Raw genomic sequence first — 18043 nt, forward strand, 5'->3', positions numbered from 1 at the left:
ATTGTGAGTCAAAATTCATTGAATAATTCTTTATAAAAGATATTAACAACACAGACAGCAATTAAGAAAATTTTTATTATGCTTATTTATTTATTGTATGTGTGCACATGCTTGGAAGTCAGAGGACACCTTGCAGGCACTTCTTGCCCTTCACCACGTGGGTCCCAGAGACTAAACTCAGCATGCATCCTTACCCACTCAGCCATCTCGCTAGCCCCAGATATGATTATTAAAAATCCAACATTGTAACACCATATAACCCAGAGACTCAGACACTAATTTGATATTCACATGCCGAACAATGAAGGTGGGACCATTTTAAAAGCTTGTGTTTCCTTTCTGGAACTGTTCTGCTTCAGGAAGAGCAGACAATACAACAGTGGTGAGCCGGTGCCATGGCGTTCCCTGCAGCCTCAGCGGGCTTTGCACGGTGTAAAGTGTGAGTGCTGTGTGCTCAGAGCCAAGGCTGCAGTGACACCATGTGATTATGGTCTGGGTTAGGTTACGTTTTGGGTTGTGTGAATTCAGATACTATTATTGCCAGTTTTCTCCTGGCTCTCATGCCCAGTTTCAGGACCCCAGCATGGGACAGCGGCGGGCTGTGAAGCCACTGTGCTCTGGGTGGTTGAATTAGAGCTGGTGTCCTTAGCTGGCATCTGCCCAGTTAGTTACTATCCCAGATTCCTTGAGTCTTCTTAGCATCTGATTCCATCTTCTACTCTCTTTCTGCCTTTTGTAGTTTATTGTTTCCATTTTAAGAGAAGCTCAATTTGTTCCTCTCTCTCAAAACTGTTTCAGGAGCAGCCCAGAGTTTGCAACATGTATTTAGAAGCCGTCTTAGGTCCAGTCTGGATGAACAGTACACTATAGCACCTGCATGGGTCCTACTTCATCTAGTACGTTGTGGGGTCTGGCTTGCCGTCCCTCCCCTTCAAGCTGGAGCTGCAGGCATCCAGCGCACAGGAAACTGGTGGCTGTCAGATCAGTTAAGAATAGAAACCTCAAGTTTTTACCCTGTTTGCTCATCCCTTCTCTAGATCTCTCTCTCTCTTCTCTCTCTCTCTCTCTCTCTCTCTCTCTCTCTCTCTCTCTCTCTCTCTTTTTAAAATGTAAATCACAGTTTTACCATATCATCTGGTTTTCATTTGTTTGGTCTCCTGTGTAGTCTGAGGACTTTTTTGTTTGTTTGTTTTTGTTTTAGACAGTCTCCCTGTGCAGCACTGGCTGGTTTGGAACCCTTTGTAGCCAGCACTGGCCCCAAACTCAGAGCGATCCACCAGCCTCTGCCTCCCAAGTGCTGGCGATAAAGGTGCACGTCACACTACATGTCCAGCTAGACTGGGTTTTTGACCCATTGTACCCCTCTCTGAAGGAGGTCGGTGTGGCTTGGCCAGTGCTTTGGCTTCTGTTTCTCTTGAGATTTTAGTCTCTGAAAATGTCACAGGTGACTGAATCACAGGTTGACTTTCCCCTCTAAACAGTACTTTGCTCTGTTTCTCCCCCCCCCCCCCGCCGCCCCCTCCCCGCCACACACATCATTTCTGCAGAGATGTCTGCTGAATTCTTATTGTTGTTTTTCTGTAGCCAAGATATTTCTTCTTGGTCTTGTTTTAGGATTTTTCTTTCCCTTCATCTTTGGTCAGCTGCAGCTTGGATGTGATATATTCACTCACATGCAGGTACAGTTTGTGTACCTATGGTTGGGTGTCTGCCGTTAGTTGGAGAAGACCGCACACAGCTTCACAGAGTCCTGTGGTTCTTTCTCTCATTCTTCCATTCACACCTGTGTTGGCTAGTTTTAGATCAACATGACACAAGTTAGAGTTCTTTTAGAAGAGGGAACCAAGGTTAAGACGATGTCCTCACCAGATTGGCCTGTGAGGAAGCCAGTAAGTAAGCACTCCCCACTGTCTCTGCATCAGCTCCGGCCTCCAGGCTCTTGCCCTGTTTGAGTTCCTGCCCTGATTTCTGTCAGTGATGGAGTGTGATGTGGAACTGAAGTAAACCCTTTCCTCCTCAAGTTGCTTTTGGTGTGTTTGAGCACAGCTATCAGCCTAGCTAACACACTATCTCCTTTGGACAGTCTGGTCTCTTTCTCCATTAGCTCTCCATTGCTTCTCAGTTTGAAGACACTGTAGTAGCATCTGTGAGCTCACCGACAGACTCTCTTCAGTTCAGGAATACACTATTGGTGCACCTGTGAGCTCGGGGACTCTTCAGCCCTGTTCAGTCTTACAAAGAACTTGTGGAAGGCTTGTTTGAGTTCTTCTGCAGTGTTTTTTTTTTTTTTTTTGTTTTTTTTTTTGTTTTTTTTTTTTAACTTGGATATCTCATTATCCCTTCCTGGATTTTTCTTCTCTGCTTACAGACCATCTGTTCTGCCATGCTGTCTGCTTTATTCTCTGAGGCCCTTGCATGTTATTCAGAATTACTTTAACGTCTAAGTTTGGGTTTGGTCTTTGATATCTTGTCGGAGTTGGGCCTGATGGGAAAGGAACAGGAACTGGTACTTGGGAAGTGGTTCTCTGCTCCAGGCTCTCTGTGGGACATCGCTTTCTCCCTCAGTCCTCTGATGGAGCTAAGAAATTTCCTTATTTTCATTTTGTTTACATATCTTTAGACTCAAATTTCTTACGTGTTGGACTAGAAACTATATATTCTATTCATCTCTCCCAACATCTTCTCTTCCTTCTTTCCTCCATCCTTCCCTCTCACGTGTCCTCCCCACCCCCACTGGGTAGCACATCAGCTCTGTGGTCACATGGCAGGTATTGCCCTGACTGGAGCTTCTCTTGTTTGCTGGGCAGTGGGAGGGGTTTGGGCTGGGCCCTGGGTGGCAAGGTCTGCTGCCCCAGAACCTGCCCATTCGGAGACCTCAGTTGCTTGTCCTGTGTTGCTTTCGGCCATAGTAGGATGATCAGGTCAACTCCAGTTTGCATTATGAGCTGTGTAATTTGGTGCTTGGCTGGTGCGTGCCTCAGTTTTCTCATCTGTAACATGGGTGACAGAATCTTATCAGAAGGAACAGCTAACTCTGGGGATTAACCATCCGTTTCAGAGTGCAGCACTGACACTGGCTTGTGGGGTGCAGTGCACACTCAGTGCCTCCTGCCTCCTATTTTCTGTCATGTACTTCAAGTGAGACCCTGGAAATCCTTTAGAACAGCACCCACAAGCTCCACAGAGGTCTGTATGCTATGGTTCACTGAAACACTGATGAGGCCCTGCATTCTCAAGAGGCCAGGACTAGAACAGAGTGGCACAATGTGGTCCTTTGGGAGCATAGTTTAGGAGTTTGCTGGAGATGTCAGTCAGACCCCAAGGATGGTGAGACTCTATCCATAATATTTTCCAGGTGATTCTATGGTAGCTTCAGTGAGCTCTGATAGGCCAGGCTTGTGAATGGTAGGCCTTCTGAGAGTGAGGTAAGTGTTTAGCCCGGGGATGCTGAGGCTGGGGAACACTTGCTATGCACTTACTCAGTTTCTCTTCTCCCCAAACAGAGTCACCAGTGATGGTGTGCACAGAGTGGAGCCCTGCACGACTGCTTAGCACAGCAGAGCTGGTAGCTGTGCTTGCTGGTGGGCGGCAGTGAACCTCAGGACCGCAGCGTCTCACTCCAAGAGGAAACATGTCTAAAAAGGGCCGCAGCAAGGGCGAGAAGCCCGAGACGGAGACGGACTCTGTGCAGATGGCCAATGAAGAGCTACGGGCCAAGCTGACCAACATCCAGATCGAGTTCCAGCAGGAGAAGAGCAAGGTGCGGTGGGGTCTCTGGTGCCACCTCAGGCTGGGCTGTGAACACTGGGCTGTGAAGGGTGTAATCCCAGGCCTGAGCCTCAGCTACCCCTTTGAGTACAGGAGGCAGCTGAGAAGACCATGTGGTGGTAGTTTTTTACCACATGCTGCCTGTGATGTTGGTGGGGCTGCGAGATTCTTTATGTTTCAGCTTTCCTTCTTTGTAAGATAGGGGTCACAGTAGGGGCTATTGGCAATGAAGAGCCTGACTGTGACAGGAGCATTCTCACCCTGTACAGCATGTATAAGCTTTGGAACCTGTTGGAACAGTGCCTGGCTGGGTACCCACATCCTTTAGGAAAACAGTCAAGGCACAGCTCTGATGTCAACACAGTACTGTCAGGGGACTCCAGCTTTCTGGTTCATAGACCTGGTAGCCTCCCTCTGGTTTAGCCAGGCCGTCTTCCTGATCATAAATGTGTGACTTAAAGTCTCCCAACACTTGTTCTGAGCTTGCAGATGAACTAGTTGAGGGCTCTTCTAAATGTCTGAGATGACAGCTACAGGGAAACCCCACTGCCATAGTCTTTGCTGTGGTAGCTGTTGTGACATGGGAGGGTCTGAGATCCCTTATGGCAGGGAAGTCACAGCCACAGCATGGATTCTGGGGGAGCTGGTCACATCACCTTCACAATCGGAAGCTGAGAGCAGTTAGTATGAGCTAGTGTTCAGCTTGCTTTCTCCATTGCTATGCAGCCCTGGAGACCCTGGCCAGGGTGCTCCCCACCACAGAAGAGTCCTCCCATATCACTTAACGTAATTAAGATAATCCCCCCCAAGACATGCCCAGAGGCCCCTCTTCCAGTCAATTCTAACATCTGCCTGATGGATAGTTAATCCTAACAGTCACAGATAGAATTTGGACCCAATAGAATGTCCTCATTTTATACTAGTCTGCTCATTACAGGTCCTCTTGCCAATCTAATGCATCAAGTTTCCAACAGCCCCCATGAACATCTGAGTGTCAGTTGGACACAGGGTGGGATGGGTGTCTGGCTGGCAGGGTAGAACTCGAAGCCTGAAAAAGCTCAAAGTCTGAGGTAACATGGGGAACAGTCATGGCGGAGAGAAGGACATGCAGATTCTGGCTGTAGCCTGCCAGTGATTTATTCAATCCCACAGCAACTAGTCCATACTATACTATCCATTCCAAGGCTGGAACTAGCCTTGATCTGCAGAAGTGAGTCAGACCTTGATCCCAGCCTCAAGGGGTTGGTTGGCCTTGGTGCACTGGTGGGGTGGGAGTCTTGTTTGCAGGCCTTGGGTGTCAAAATCCTGGGTTCTTGCAGTAGCTGCTGTTATAGCTCTTAGGATGTTGGGACCCTTAGCTCTTTGGGCTTGACAGTTCCCTGAAACTCTGCCAGACCCTAGGAACTGCAGCCTCTGGCCTTTGGCTTAAAAAGCTTGCTGCTGCTGCTGCTGCTGCTGCTGCTGCCTTTGCTGCTGTTTTGGTTCTCTGCTTTCTTTGTACTTCTAATATCCTGAGCTGTCTCCTGCCTCGGCTCCAGGTTTTCTTTTGCCCCATCACTCTGTGACTGTGCTGGCTTCATGATGATGGTGCTGTCCCTACCACCAAGGCAGCAGTTGTCACCACCTCTGCTACCACCCATATCTGTTCAGCCTGCCTTACCCATGGTGAAGCTCACAGTAGACAAGACTTCTCAGGAGAACCTCTTACAACATCAGGAGGCAGCACAGGAGAGTGTGTCCCCCTGGGTCAAAATGTGAGGGGTATAGTCAGGTTGTGTCCTGGAGGGGGCATGGCAGAGAGTGGCATGCGAATGTGGCATTAATAATTTCTACCAACCGAAACACCACTTTCAGCTCTACCAAGGTCCAGTAACAGGCTTTGCACTGCCTCAGTAACAAACTTTCTTGTGTGAGGGATGTGCCTACTTCCAGTGAGACAGCTGTAGGGTGAGCCAGGTCCTCTACAGTTCACAAAGCCCCAAGGCTGAAACCCTGTGTGTTAGTTACTCTTCTCACTGCTGGGACAACAAAGATTCTGACAGAAACAGCCTAGGGGTAGAGAGCTTTATGGAGGCCATGTTTATTCTGACCCACCTTTTCAAAGGACTCATCCATCATGGCCAGGGAGGTGTGGCAGAGCAGAACCAACAGTTCATGTCTGGGAAGTAGAAAAAGGAGGGCTTGCCAGAGTCTAGCTGGAGTCCTCCCTTTCCATCTTAATCCATCTGGGTCCCCAGCCCATAGGATGGTACCCTCCAGCTGCAGGGTGGGTCCTTCCCCTTAGGTAGTCCTCTACAGAGACATCCTTACAGGCAGCTTCCAGAATCCTCATCTATAGGGCGAGTCTAAAATTTAATCAAGTTGATGGCGAAGTCTACCCTTTGTCAGTTTGACATGCAGACACCTCCCCTTAAACCATAGCATTCCATCCTGGACCCCGAAAAGCTCATCCATGTCCATCTCATGATGCAAAATGTGTTCAGTCTGTGTCTGTGAGTCTCCAAAACCTTAACACTTCCACCACTGTTTAAAAGTTCCATGTTCAAAGCCTCTGTGTGAGACTCAAGGCAATCTCTTAGCTAGGAACCCTTGTAAAACTACAACAGACCTAAATGTTTCCCAAATATAATGGGCCAGAGCCATGAAAAGACCATGGGAACAAAGCAAAACAGACAGAACCTCTGAAGGGCAAACCTGAAATCCTGTAGCTCCACATTTAGCACACGGTGTCTCAGCGTGAGCTCTGAGGGCCCTGGGCAGCCCCACTCCCGTGAGCTGTGTCCCTGGTTGGCTTCCCTTGTTGCCTGCAGCCTTTCTCAGCATGTGTTTCACATTCCTGGCACCTCAGACAGCCTGATGTCTGTATTGTGTCTTAGGCTTCACACATTGTTGGCATAGAGATTCCTTGAAGTGTCTCTTGCCTTGTAATGCATTGCCTGGCTTCCCAGACTTCCCTTAAAAAGAAAAAAATCTTCCCTTAAACCCTGTCACTCTTGTATTCTGCATCCCCCTAAGACCACATGGTTTATGCAAGGTCTTCAGTTTGAGTAGACCTGGAGCCATGGCTACTGTATCCTCAGTGCATGGACCTCACCATCTCAGAGGTAATTCTAAACCTCGTCAGATTGCCAGTGAGGCCATAGCATCAGTTGTCTGAGGCAGGTAGGCTGGAGCAGGATCCGATTCAGCTGCAGTGTTTCTTGTGTTTGGAGGGTGCTGTCCTTAAGGCATCCATGGACTGTTTGAGTCTTGATGCCCTGGCAGGAAATTCACCAGGAGAACTCCAGTTCCAGCTCTGGGGAGGTGACCAGTGATGGATGGCGCCACGTGTTGTTCCCGTGATTGCACGTGATGTCAGGAGATACTGGTCTCATGCATCTGCCTCAGGGCAGCTCTTTTGCATCCAACCCCATACAGGTCTGCCAGGCCCTCTGGCACAAGGTAATAGTGGTGCCAGCCATCATTGACTCGAGTTTCCTGCCCATGGGCACTATAAAAACGCTGAACTGTTTAGAATCTTCCTTGGCCTCCGTTCTGTCTTTAGTTTCTTGTCCTTCCTAATACAGTTCAGGATCCAAACGTCCTCAAGGTTTGGCTCCCCAGAGAGAATCATAAAATACTGTGGGAAGGGAGATCCAGGATGGGTTTGGGGTGGAGGGCAGAGTTGTGGGTGTGGCCCGCAGGAGACAGAGGGTGGAGACAGGAAGAGTATTGAGCCGAGGCTACTCCTGAAGGATCTGACCCTGCCCCTGCCACTGTTCTGGCTGCAGGTGGGGAAGCTGCGGGAGCGTCTGCAAGAGGCCAAGCTGGAGCGCGAGCAGGAGCAGCGTCGCCACACGGCCTACATCTCGGAACTCAAGGCCAAGCTGCACGAGGAGAAGACGAAGGAACTGCAGGCGCTGCGCGAGGCGCTCATCAGGCAGCACGAGCAGGAGGCAGCGCGGACCGCCAAGATCAAGGAAGGTGAGCTGCAGCGGCTGCAGGCCACGCTGAATGTGCTGCGCGATGGCGCCGCGGACAAAGTCAAGACTGCATTGCTGGCCGACGCGCGGGAGGAGGCGCGCAGGACCTTTGATGGCGAGCGCCAGCGGCTGCAGCAGGAGATCCTGGAGCTGAAGGCTGCACGCAAACAGGCAGAAGAGGCACTCAGCAACTGCATGCAGGCGGACAAGGCCAAAGCCGCGGACCTGCGCGCTGCGTACCAGGCGCACCAGGATGAGGTGCACCGCATCAAGAGGGAGTGTGAACGAGACATCCGCAGACTGGTACGTGGAGTCTCTCCTCACAGCATCCCTCCCCTCAAGCACATGGGGACTACGTGCTCCAGGCAGGCACTGTTGGAGGTACAGGGGCGTCCACAAAGTCCTGGCTGTCCCTGGGGTGGTAGTAGGTTTAGGATGGCAGGTTTCTCCTAGGGTATGGTTCTGGGAAGATCTGTAAATTGTCAGGGGCTCATCTCTATATGGGGCTTGTGGATGGGAGACTGAGGTGCTGTAAGAGAGGACCTCGACTGCAGAGGAAAGGTAGGAGAGGTTCGGGCCTTCATTCACTTGGATTTACATTGGGGTGAGACCCAGGGTTGCAACGTTCAGGGAAATGTAAAGTGTCCCCACGCTCCCACACACACACACACACAAAAAGGAGTGGGGTGAGAGCCGTTAAGTTTATTTGACTCCCATTCCCAAGTGGAGACCGTCCCAGTATTAATCACCACCAGCCCTAGCCTGTGTTCTAAGTCTGAGCAGGTAGAGGTTTTGATTAAGAGGTGAGTGGGACTTTGAGCCATCTCTGTGGTGACAGAAAGGAGCAGTGTGCAGACTAGGCCAGCTCACCCTGGTAATATTCTTCTCCCATCCAAGTACTAACCAGGGCCAACCCTGCTTAGCTTCTGAGATCAGACCTTAAGCGCGGTATGGCCAAAGACTGGTAATAGTCTTCTTAGTCACTGAAGGGATATGGAAGGTCAGTGGGGACCTGCAGGGGATAGTGTCACCTTCCACAGTCCTAGTAGTCACAGGAGATGGGGCTCTGTATATGCATGGGACCGTGACAAACAGCTGTGTGCCCCTCAAGACCCTGGGCAGCCTGCAGCAGGGTGGCACAGCGTACTAACACCTCGCTAGCTTAGAATCTCAGACTGCATGAAGTGGTGATGTTTAGGAGAACCACTGCGAAGGCCAAGGGCTGACTTAGGTGCAACATAAAGAGGCCATGTGCACGCTGACCCTGAGTGGAGCCAGCCTGGAGACAAAGATGTGAAGGACCTAAGTCAGGAGGTCACCCTGACCATACACAGGAGCAGCACTTAACCGTGAAGGGTTTGGCAGGAAAGTCTAAAATTTGTATAATAAACATCTTAAAGACCAGGAGGAGGAAGAGGCAGGCCCCTAGCTGGGGCTGGGGAAGAACCTGAGCACACAGACCCACCCAGGCAGCCCGCAGTGTTGCTCTTCAGGAGACGGCATCACACGCTTTAATTAAAAGTCATCTGCGCTTCACAGTGCGAGGATTCTCAGTACTAACTATGTCAGTCCACAGAGCAAAGCATGCTGTAGATGAAAGAGATACTGGGAATCGACCATCTTTTGAGCTGCCTTGTCAGGCAGACAGACCGACAATTGATTTCCCAGGAAGGAGTCTGGCCAGGTGGCTCAGTGGGTAAATTACTTGCTGTGCAAGCCTAATGAACTGAGATCCCAGGGAACCCTCGGTCGGTCGGAGGAGAGGACTGATTACACCGTATCACAGCCATGGCTCCCCATACCCAAATATAATCGTCACATAAACACACAATGTGGTAATAGTTATAAATATTAAAAGTTCACCTCTCAGAAAGTAGAGCAAGGAAAACCATAAAGAGCAAGAATTGCTGAAGATAAAAACCAATAAAGAATCAAGTTCAGAGAGGGGAGGCCCTTGGTCCCAGGGAGGTTGGATGCCCCGAGTAGGGGGATGCTGGAAGAGTGGGGCAGGAGGGTGTGGGTGGGTGGGAGTGCACTCTCATACAGGCAAAAGGGAGGGGGGAGGGCAGGTGTGGGATGGGCAGGTGGCAGAAGGGTAACTGGGAAGTGGAATATCATGGGATGGGGGTTGGTGGAGGGGTAACCAGGAAGTGGGATATTATTTGAGATGTAAGCAAAAGGAATGATTAATAAAAATTAAAAGAGAAATCAAGTTCAGAAATGAATCAAAATTGGTAAGTTGATGCACTATTCATGATATGTATGAAGGGGACAGAGGCTTTAAGTCATGGGGGCTGGGGGGTAAGTCACGGGAGAAAGGGATGCTGACACTGAAGACACTTTGGGTAGCGTAGATCAACAGTCAAGGTGTACTTAGAGGAAGTGGCAGCTACCGCATCAAGATCAACACTGTAGGGTTGAATGTCCCATAGCTGTGTGGGGAGTTAAGCCCGTAGCTCACGGAACTTCCACACTTGGGAAGAGCCTCGGCCTGGCGCCCTCACAGGGAAGTCTTCTACTTATGGAGGAAGTAAGGAATCCTTATTGCATCAGCTACGAGGCTGGGTGCTATGATCCGACACCTGACAAGAAGCTTCTTAAGGAAGGAAGGACTCATTTTGTCTCACAGTTTGGGGGTGCAGTCCATCCTGGTGAGGAAGGCCTGGTGACAGGAGTGGGAAGCAGCTGCTCACCTTGCACTCACAGTCCCTGGAAACAAGGAGGAGTGAATACTAGTGTTCTGCTGACTTGTGATTACTCGGCCCAGGAGCTCCACCATGGGGGTCACCGCTGATCACCACCACGGTAGGCAGGGAGTCCTGCCTTAATTAACCCCCTGGAAATATCCTCACAGACACATCCAGAGGTGTGTCTCCTAGGTGATTTTAATCCTGTCAAGTACATGATTAGCCCACACAGGTGAAAATGCATCCAGGAAGTAGGAAGGTATTCAAAGTCTTTATGATGCCAGTACCAGCCAGAGTCCAAAGCAGTGACATGGGAAGACTTAGGGAGGGAACGTTCTCTCTTAAATACTTAGTCATAAGAATGCTAAGTAGGTATTAACCAAGAAAGACCCAGGCTCTATGGGAAGGCTAATAAATCTTGGGCCAGGTTAAGTTAACTATGAAAATGTAAAGATCTGCTTAGTATTTACAGATTTAAAACCAGAGTGTTTTATTTAATCTCTATCTATCTATCTATCTATCTATCTATCTATCTATCTATCTATCTATCTATCTATGGTGTTTTGAGACCGTCTCACTTTGTAGCCTTGACTGGCCTGCAGCTTGCTATGTAGACCAAGCTGGCCTCAAACTCATAGAGATCCACTCATAGAGGCCACCACATGCGCAGCCTGTGGCAATCTGGCAGTGTAATAAAGGATTAAACCCCATGCGGCCATTCTTGTTGATGCATTCAGAACATTTTTAAAATTCAGCTCACTGGCAGACTCTTAGCATGTCTGGATTAAAATGGAGTTGCTCTAATCTGATAAATCGTTCTTTTGGAAATCTGCTAACAATGTTTGCCATGATGATGAACCAGTTAAGGTTTCCCACTCAAGTTCAGGACCAAACCAGAGTGACTCTTACCACCACCTCTTCTGTTCAGATTGTACTAGCCAGGGGGACAGTATACAGAAGACCCAGAAGAAGTAAGTTCCAAAGGTTGGATGAAGGGGAGCCTAATTACATGCGAAAGATGCTGAAACATTGCAAAGTCTATCCCAGTTATCCCAGTCTGTTTTTTTTGTTTTTTTTTTTTGTTTTTTTTTTTTTTTTTAGCACAGACTGGGTAAGGGTGGAAAGGAGAAAGCCAAGGTTACCACTGGGTTCTGTGTCTGATGAATCCCACCCAGTCCCTGCTCCCAAGATGGCATCCCCAGAGTCATGTCCTCAAACAGTCGTTGGCACAGCATGGCAAAAGGGAGGCACACAGTGGCCTCAGCCTCTCCTACAAGGTCATCAATCTCATGACTTCTCAGAACTAACAAACACATTTGCCCAAGCTCTGATACAAAGTAGACACAAAATACCTTTTGTTTCTGAGTACTAGCCTTGGACCCGCTGGAGAGGGGAAAACTTTTAAGAAGCAGGAAAAAGGCTCCAGGAACAACTGTAAGGCAGGTTGTGCAGGACTTCTGCCAGGCTAGAAGCCTTACTGAGAAGGCTTAAGGGAGAGGCAAGTAAACGGTTTGTATTGATGAGAATATCCATGAAGGTAAGTGCAGCTTCCCAGAAGCCAAGCTGACTTATTTTCATGGACTTGTGTGTGTGTGTGTGTGTGTGTGACAGAGAGAGAGAGAGAGAGAGAGAGAGAGAGAGAGAGAGAGAGAGAGAGAGAGAGGGGGAGAGGGAGAGAGCGAGAGAGCGAGAGAGCGAGAGAGCGAGAGAGAGAGAGAGAGAGAGAGAGAGCGAGCAAGCAAGCAAACGAGCAAGCAAGAAAGCATAGGGGAGTGTGGAGGTGTGTGGGGATGACTAAGCATTGTCTTACCCCATCCTCATATTCCCAATGACAAATAGATCAGTTTGATTCCCTAGAATTCATCCAGGGGAACCAATGAGTTTGGGTTGTGGCAAGTGTGTGGGAAACCATAATATAGCTGCACTGGAGGGTTTGTAGCCAGCATGGATGGTGGCCTCTCCATGCCTGTGTAGATGATGACCTTCTCAATAACAACCCCACGCCTCTATGTTCCAGCTCCTCCCGGAGGTCCTAAAACTAAGTTCTATTAGGGCAGAGTTGCATGCTACTGGGAGGAGTGGCTGGGTACTCAGGGAGGGTTCAGTGACTGTCCCTGCCTTTCCGTGTGAGGATGTCAGGGGTCAAGCCCAGCTGTGATGAACTTTTGTGAATAGACGAGGCAGACATATAAAGAAAGTGTTTGTCTTTGGAGGGTGTCGCTGTGTAGCACAGACATCGGCAAACAGATCCTAGGTTAGTACGAAACACTTAAAGGAGTTGGAATGGCAAGGGTGTGCGTTTGTTTGTGTATCGTGTGTGTGTGTGTGTGTGTGTGTGTGTGTGTGTGTGTGCAGCTTCCTGCTTGCTAGACAAACGTCCTATTCCCACGTAGGAACAGAAGGGTCTAGAAAGAGACCTGTAGATATGGGATCACTTGACTTAGGAGCAGGCTAGCTCTGTGGTGCCGTAGGGAAAGGATGTCATTTCAGTAAACAGCAGTGGGACAGTACGGTGTCTGTAAGGAGTTGTTTCTACTATGACATATTTACAGCCAAGACATATTTACACTCCCACAGTCGCTGGAGTGGCTCAGTTAAAAAGACCAGTAGTCCCAAGAAATCACTGGAAACCCTGTGTCTCATACATGGGAGCCTTGTGAAGCAAAGCAATCAGAACAGGCCTGCTGGTGTGGGAGCCCAGATCTAGCCACAGTGCTCTCTGAGAAGGGAGGGTGAATGGGAGCTCAGGCAGGAAGCTGTTCAGGCAGGAAAGGGAAGAATGCCTAGGAAACGCACTTAGGTTTATCTGTAGTCCTTAGTTTAAACCTCGAGTGACTGCTTGAATAAGGCACCGCAGTGTGCTCAACACAGCGAAGAAGATGTCTGACCCAGGGAAGGGGAGACCTGGGCCATGAACGGATTCACACTCCCGTGAATCCTCCCGTTTTACTTGAGGTGTGAGACTTTGATCCAGAACAAACAACAAACCAACAAAGGCTCAGCCGAAAGCTAATTGAGGAAATAAGTTGAGGTACCAGAAAATTCATGCCAGAGGGTGATAAGAAGAAAGGGTCATAGATGTTTGGGTGTGACAAGTAGATGTGAGAGGACTCACATCTGAGCACAGAGAAACCAACCGCATTAAAAAAGTGCCCACTTTCCCTGAAGGACAAAGAAGAATTGCTATGCACATAGGAAATGAATAATAATGTGAATAATGGCATATTCAGTTAAAGGAATGGTGTAGAAGAATGCATGTCTGGTGTGTACAGGAACTTGGGTGACTCTAGACATGTGCCAGGAGAAAAAAGTCAACCCAAACATGAGGGCAGAGCTACCCTATGGTGCAACTGTATCTCTACCACGCAGGAGAAGGGGAAAGAGGAGGGTGGCATTGGAGGACAGAGCAGAAGCTGCCTGCAGGGTGGGTCTGTGAGAAAGAGCCCACAGGAGCCCCCCTGGGTGCTTGCTAATGTTTTCTTGCTTGCCCCAGGTGGGTGCATCAACTCAAAGATATCCAAGATAGTTGCTGGCTTGTACAGTGCTTGTAGATATCTGAGCAAAACTTGGCAAGTTCTGGGGTGACTGAGATCATGTAGTAGCTGGCTGGACAGAACTGCACCATGCAGGGACTCTCTCCTGAGGTCTGTTGCTCTCTGAACAACTGCACCGCCTGGCCTGTGCAGACTGGGCCCATTGCCTGAAGCTTTGTGGACTCCTGCACTCAGCAGACACCTCCAACAAGAGGTTAAGTGATACAGAGAAGGAAATGCACACACAGCAGGGTTTTTGACAAGTGGATATAGCACGCTGCTGTCTTCTGTACTGATTCTGAACCAACCAAGAATCTAAAGCATCCGGCAGAGGAGAAAGGAACAAGTCACCATCATCACCAGCAAAGCTGGGCCAGGGAGTAACAGGTTTGGTAAAAGCCAGGACGGCTTGTAACTTCTTGTTCATGTCTAGACTCTGCTGCAGCAGCCTATTGGATGGAAAACCTGAAGCTGGAGAGTAGGTAGTTATGCAAGGCCTGTCTCCCATGGCTCAGAAAGAGAAGAAGGTAAAAGGAAAGCCGTCCATGCTCTGACCATCATGCCTTGGCTCCACGGAGTTGAGTCATATCAAGGGTAGTCATTTCCTCACTCCAGGGAACCCAGACACCTTGTTAGGAGTGCCCCCTGCACCCCAAAAGCTCAGGCATATAGACTTTGGCTTGTTTGTTTGCAGGGGCTGGGGACCAGCAGAAAGTTAAGCAGATGCAGATATTGACTGGCTCTGCTTATTAGAAAAGCAGAGTGCCTTTTTGTACAGCTGGATATGGGGACCAGTTAGGCCTGGGGCTGGGGCTTCCCTTGTCCTTGTGACCCCCTCTCCACCTTTAGTTGGCGTCACTGACAGGCTAGGGGGATGGGATGGCTATGGGAAATGTAACGCAATGACATTTGGTCTCCAGGCAGAAGCTGGAGGGGTGCTGAATGCTGCTGGATTGCGCTACTCAGCCTAGTGAAAGACATGGGTGAGCTGAGCACCCGGAAGGCCTCAAGAGGCAAAGAGCAGAGATCCTCACCAACTGACAATGGTGGCACCTACCTCTTGCCCCAGTGAGAAGGTCACCAAGTACATACATGGCACAGGGCTCAGGGCCTTTGTCCTGGCTCTTCCATGTCCTTTGCTCATCTCCAGGCCTGTTATGATTGCTCTTTAGCTCCCATGTCAGGCTATCTCTGAAAAAGACCTCATGCCTTGGGTCCCCTCTGTAAGGCAAGCTGCCTGAGAACCCCACATAGACTAGACCCCAAGCCACCTCGTCACCCAGACTCTTCTCCATCTTCATGGTGGCATTTCTCACTATTCTTGGGGATAGGAATCCAAAATCAAGGCAACATCTGCATCATGTTCTCTCTATAGGCTCTGGGGAAGGCCTCCATCTCTTCCAGGTTCTGTTGACAGCTACCTGTCCGGGGTGAAGGTGAAGACTGACTCCATGCAGTCTTGGCCTTCACCCCGGCATCTCCCCAAGTCTGTACCCTGCCGTGTCCTAAAGATGACAGCCCTTGGATTTGGGGCCCATCCTAACCTGTAGGTGTCATTTTCATGTCCACCATTGTATCCGCACAGATCCGATAGCCAAGAAAGCCATGCTCTGACTCTGCAGGCTAGCATAGCATTTGGGGGACACTGCTCACCTTTTACAGGTGCCAAGCTTGACAGTGAGAGTGGCTGTAGCAGTAGTGGCCCCTACCTCTGCTTTTTTAACCTTGCAAACTTTGCAGAGCAGTAGAGCTCACAGAGTTTCTAAAGACCGAGGTAGGTTGTTGCCCTGTGATTTCTACTGCCTTGCACATCCTGGGGTCCTTCCAGAATCAGTCTTTCAGTGTGGAGAGGAGGGGAGAGCTGGGAGGAGCCACCAGGGTTCTCCTGCCAGTCAGGGTACACTTGCCTCTCTGAGATCAGGTTTGTGGGTCTTGGGTAAAGCAGGTCTATTCCACAGGACTTTGAAGGGAAGAGATGAGAGAGTAACGGTGGTCACAGGCTGATAATTTGCTGGTAAGAACCAAAGTTCTATCTGTGGTTGACAGGAAATTTCCCAATGATCTGACCTGAAAGCTTTAAAACCTTCTTGGTCTCCTAGGGTAGAGTTTTGAACTCACTAAGGGCCCTTAGTTCCAGAGTGAGCCCCAGGATGCTAAACCCAAGGTGTCACCAGGACCATGCGGTCTTGAAGGCTCTGGAGGAGGGTCCTTTCCACTTTTCCTAGCTCTTGGGGTTGCCCATGGTTCTTTGTTCCATAGCTGTGCAACTGTCTTTGTAAAGAAAACACATCCAGAGATCCTGGAGAAGATGGATTCTGGGTGACACTCCAGCCAGGACCGTGTCCTCACAGAAATACTTCCCTAATGGTTTCACATGAATAAGTTGAAGGATGGTCTGGGGTTTCTCTGCAAACCTCCTTTAGTGTGATTCCCTGCTCTGTCTAGCCTGCCATGCTAAACTCTGTCTCCTGTTTGGTGTGCTGCCCTGGTAAGGCTGAATTTGACTGGAGTAAGCAAGGGTTAAGTGTCCCTCTGTACCCAAAGAGGAAACTCCACATGCCTGGAGAGGGGGTCCACTGGAGGCCAAGCAGGGTTTAGGTGGTTCTGTGACTCTGGGATTCAGAAGGAAGTTGGGATTGGGGACAGACATTGCTGCATCCTTTGTATGTAGGATAGAACCAGCCAGGAGCATCTTGGTGAGGGAGTGGGAGGCAGGAGCAGCTACCTCTGCATTTGAAAGAAAGCAGGATGGCTGGCCTGCTTGGGGATGATGGGATACTGATGGGTTAGGGGAGCCTTAGGAAGCTGAGTTGCAGTGGGAAGTGCCCATAACTCTGTAGAGCCTCAGACCTAGGGCTGTGTCTTCAGTGTTTGTGAGAGTAGAGGTTCTGTGCTGCAGACTCTGGCTGCCCCACCCCGGATCACTCCCAGTTCAGTGGACCCAGCCCCAGCATCAGTCCAGGTGGGCAGTCCCCACCCTGGTCCTGAGCCCACACCTGATGCCCCCCTTTTTTTCTCTACCAGATGGACGAGATCAAAGGAAAGGAGCGAGTGATCCTGGCCCTGGAGAAGGAGCTTGGTGTGCAGGCCGGGCAGACCCAGCGGCTGCTATTACAGAAGGAGGCTCTGGATGAGCAGCTGGTGCAGGTCAAGGAGGCAGAACGCCACCACAGCAGCCCAAAGAGGGAGCTTCCTCCTGGCATTGGTGACATGGCGGAGCTTATGGGTGGCCAGGTGAGGGGTGGTGTCTCCTGCTCGTCATAAAGACCACTTACCCACATCCTTCCTCTGCTGGCTACTGTCTTACTCAGCTTGCTGGCTCTTCTCTGGCCTTCCCTACCCTCTCACACTCCACTCCTCCCTGAGTCCTTCCCACTTTTCTGATACTCAGTGTGTGCCAGGCCCAGCACTCAGCACTGAGAAGATGTTTGTGAAGAACTGGCTGGCTGAGCCTGCTGTGGCTGGAGTTGCAAAAAATCTCTGGAGGTCTCAGAGAACAGGGTATACAGCTGGGGCTCTGCAAGGAGGAGGCCCCTGGGCAAGTCAGAGGCCTGGAGACCAGCAGGGTTTCCCCAAAGAGCCAGGGCAAATATCAGCCCAGGAGGGGTGTGTGTGTGTCTGTGTGTGTCTGTGTGTCTGTGTGTGTGTGTGTCTGTGTGTCTGTCTTAGGGATAGCAACTACCAGGCCTTTAGCAAAGATAGGCAGTTGGAGCAAGTCTGCCCTCTCTCCCTCCTTCTTTCCCTCCCTCCCTTTCTTCCCCTCTGCCTCATCAGATGTCATGAATGCTCTGTGCTGAATGTTCATTAGGTGCTGATGTTTCAGAGTTGAGCAAGACAGCCTTCTGTGGAGGGATGTACTAGCATATTCGAGAAACCACAACAACACGCAGTGGGTCTTCATAAGTTCACAGTGTGGGTGAGAACTTCAGCCTCCTGGTTGGTGTTTGAATCTCACTGCTGATTTCAGTCTCAGGCAGGTTGAGGTAGAGTGTCCCCAGGAGGATGAACAGGTGTGTCTGTCTGTCTGCCTCCTCATTGAGCACATGGTCCTCTAGACAGGGTTGTCCCTGTTGTGTCTTCATGGGGTCTCCAT

General features: G+C 49.9%; 1 protein-coding gene across 4 annotated transcripts in view; it reads left to right on the forward strand.

Annotated features, from left to right (window-relative positions):
• Jakmip1 (janus kinase and microtubule interacting protein 1) overlaps positions 1-18043 on the forward strand; it is a 113560-nt gene that overhangs the window by 52198 nt on the left and 43319 nt on the right. For all 4 annotated transcript variants that reach the window (XM_076938402.1, XM_034509392.2, XM_076938405.1 and 1 more), the window contains exons 2-4: positions 3504-3760; positions 7539-8033; positions 16975-17184. In XM_076938402.1, coding sequence (XP_076794517.1) covers positions 3632-3760; positions 7539-8033; positions 16975-17184 — 834 coding nt within the window. In that variant the 5' untranslated portion in view covers positions 3504-3631. The remainder of the gene's footprint in view (positions 1-3503; positions 3761-7538; positions 8034-16974; positions 17185-18043) is intronic.

The sequence above is a fragment of the Arvicanthis niloticus genome, chromosome 7 (assembly GCF_011762505.2).
Source record: "Arvicanthis niloticus isolate mArvNil1 chromosome 7, mArvNil1.pat.X, whole genome shotgun sequence".
Lineage (NCBI taxonomy): Eukaryota > Metazoa > Chordata > Mammalia > Rodentia > Muridae > Arvicanthis > Arvicanthis niloticus.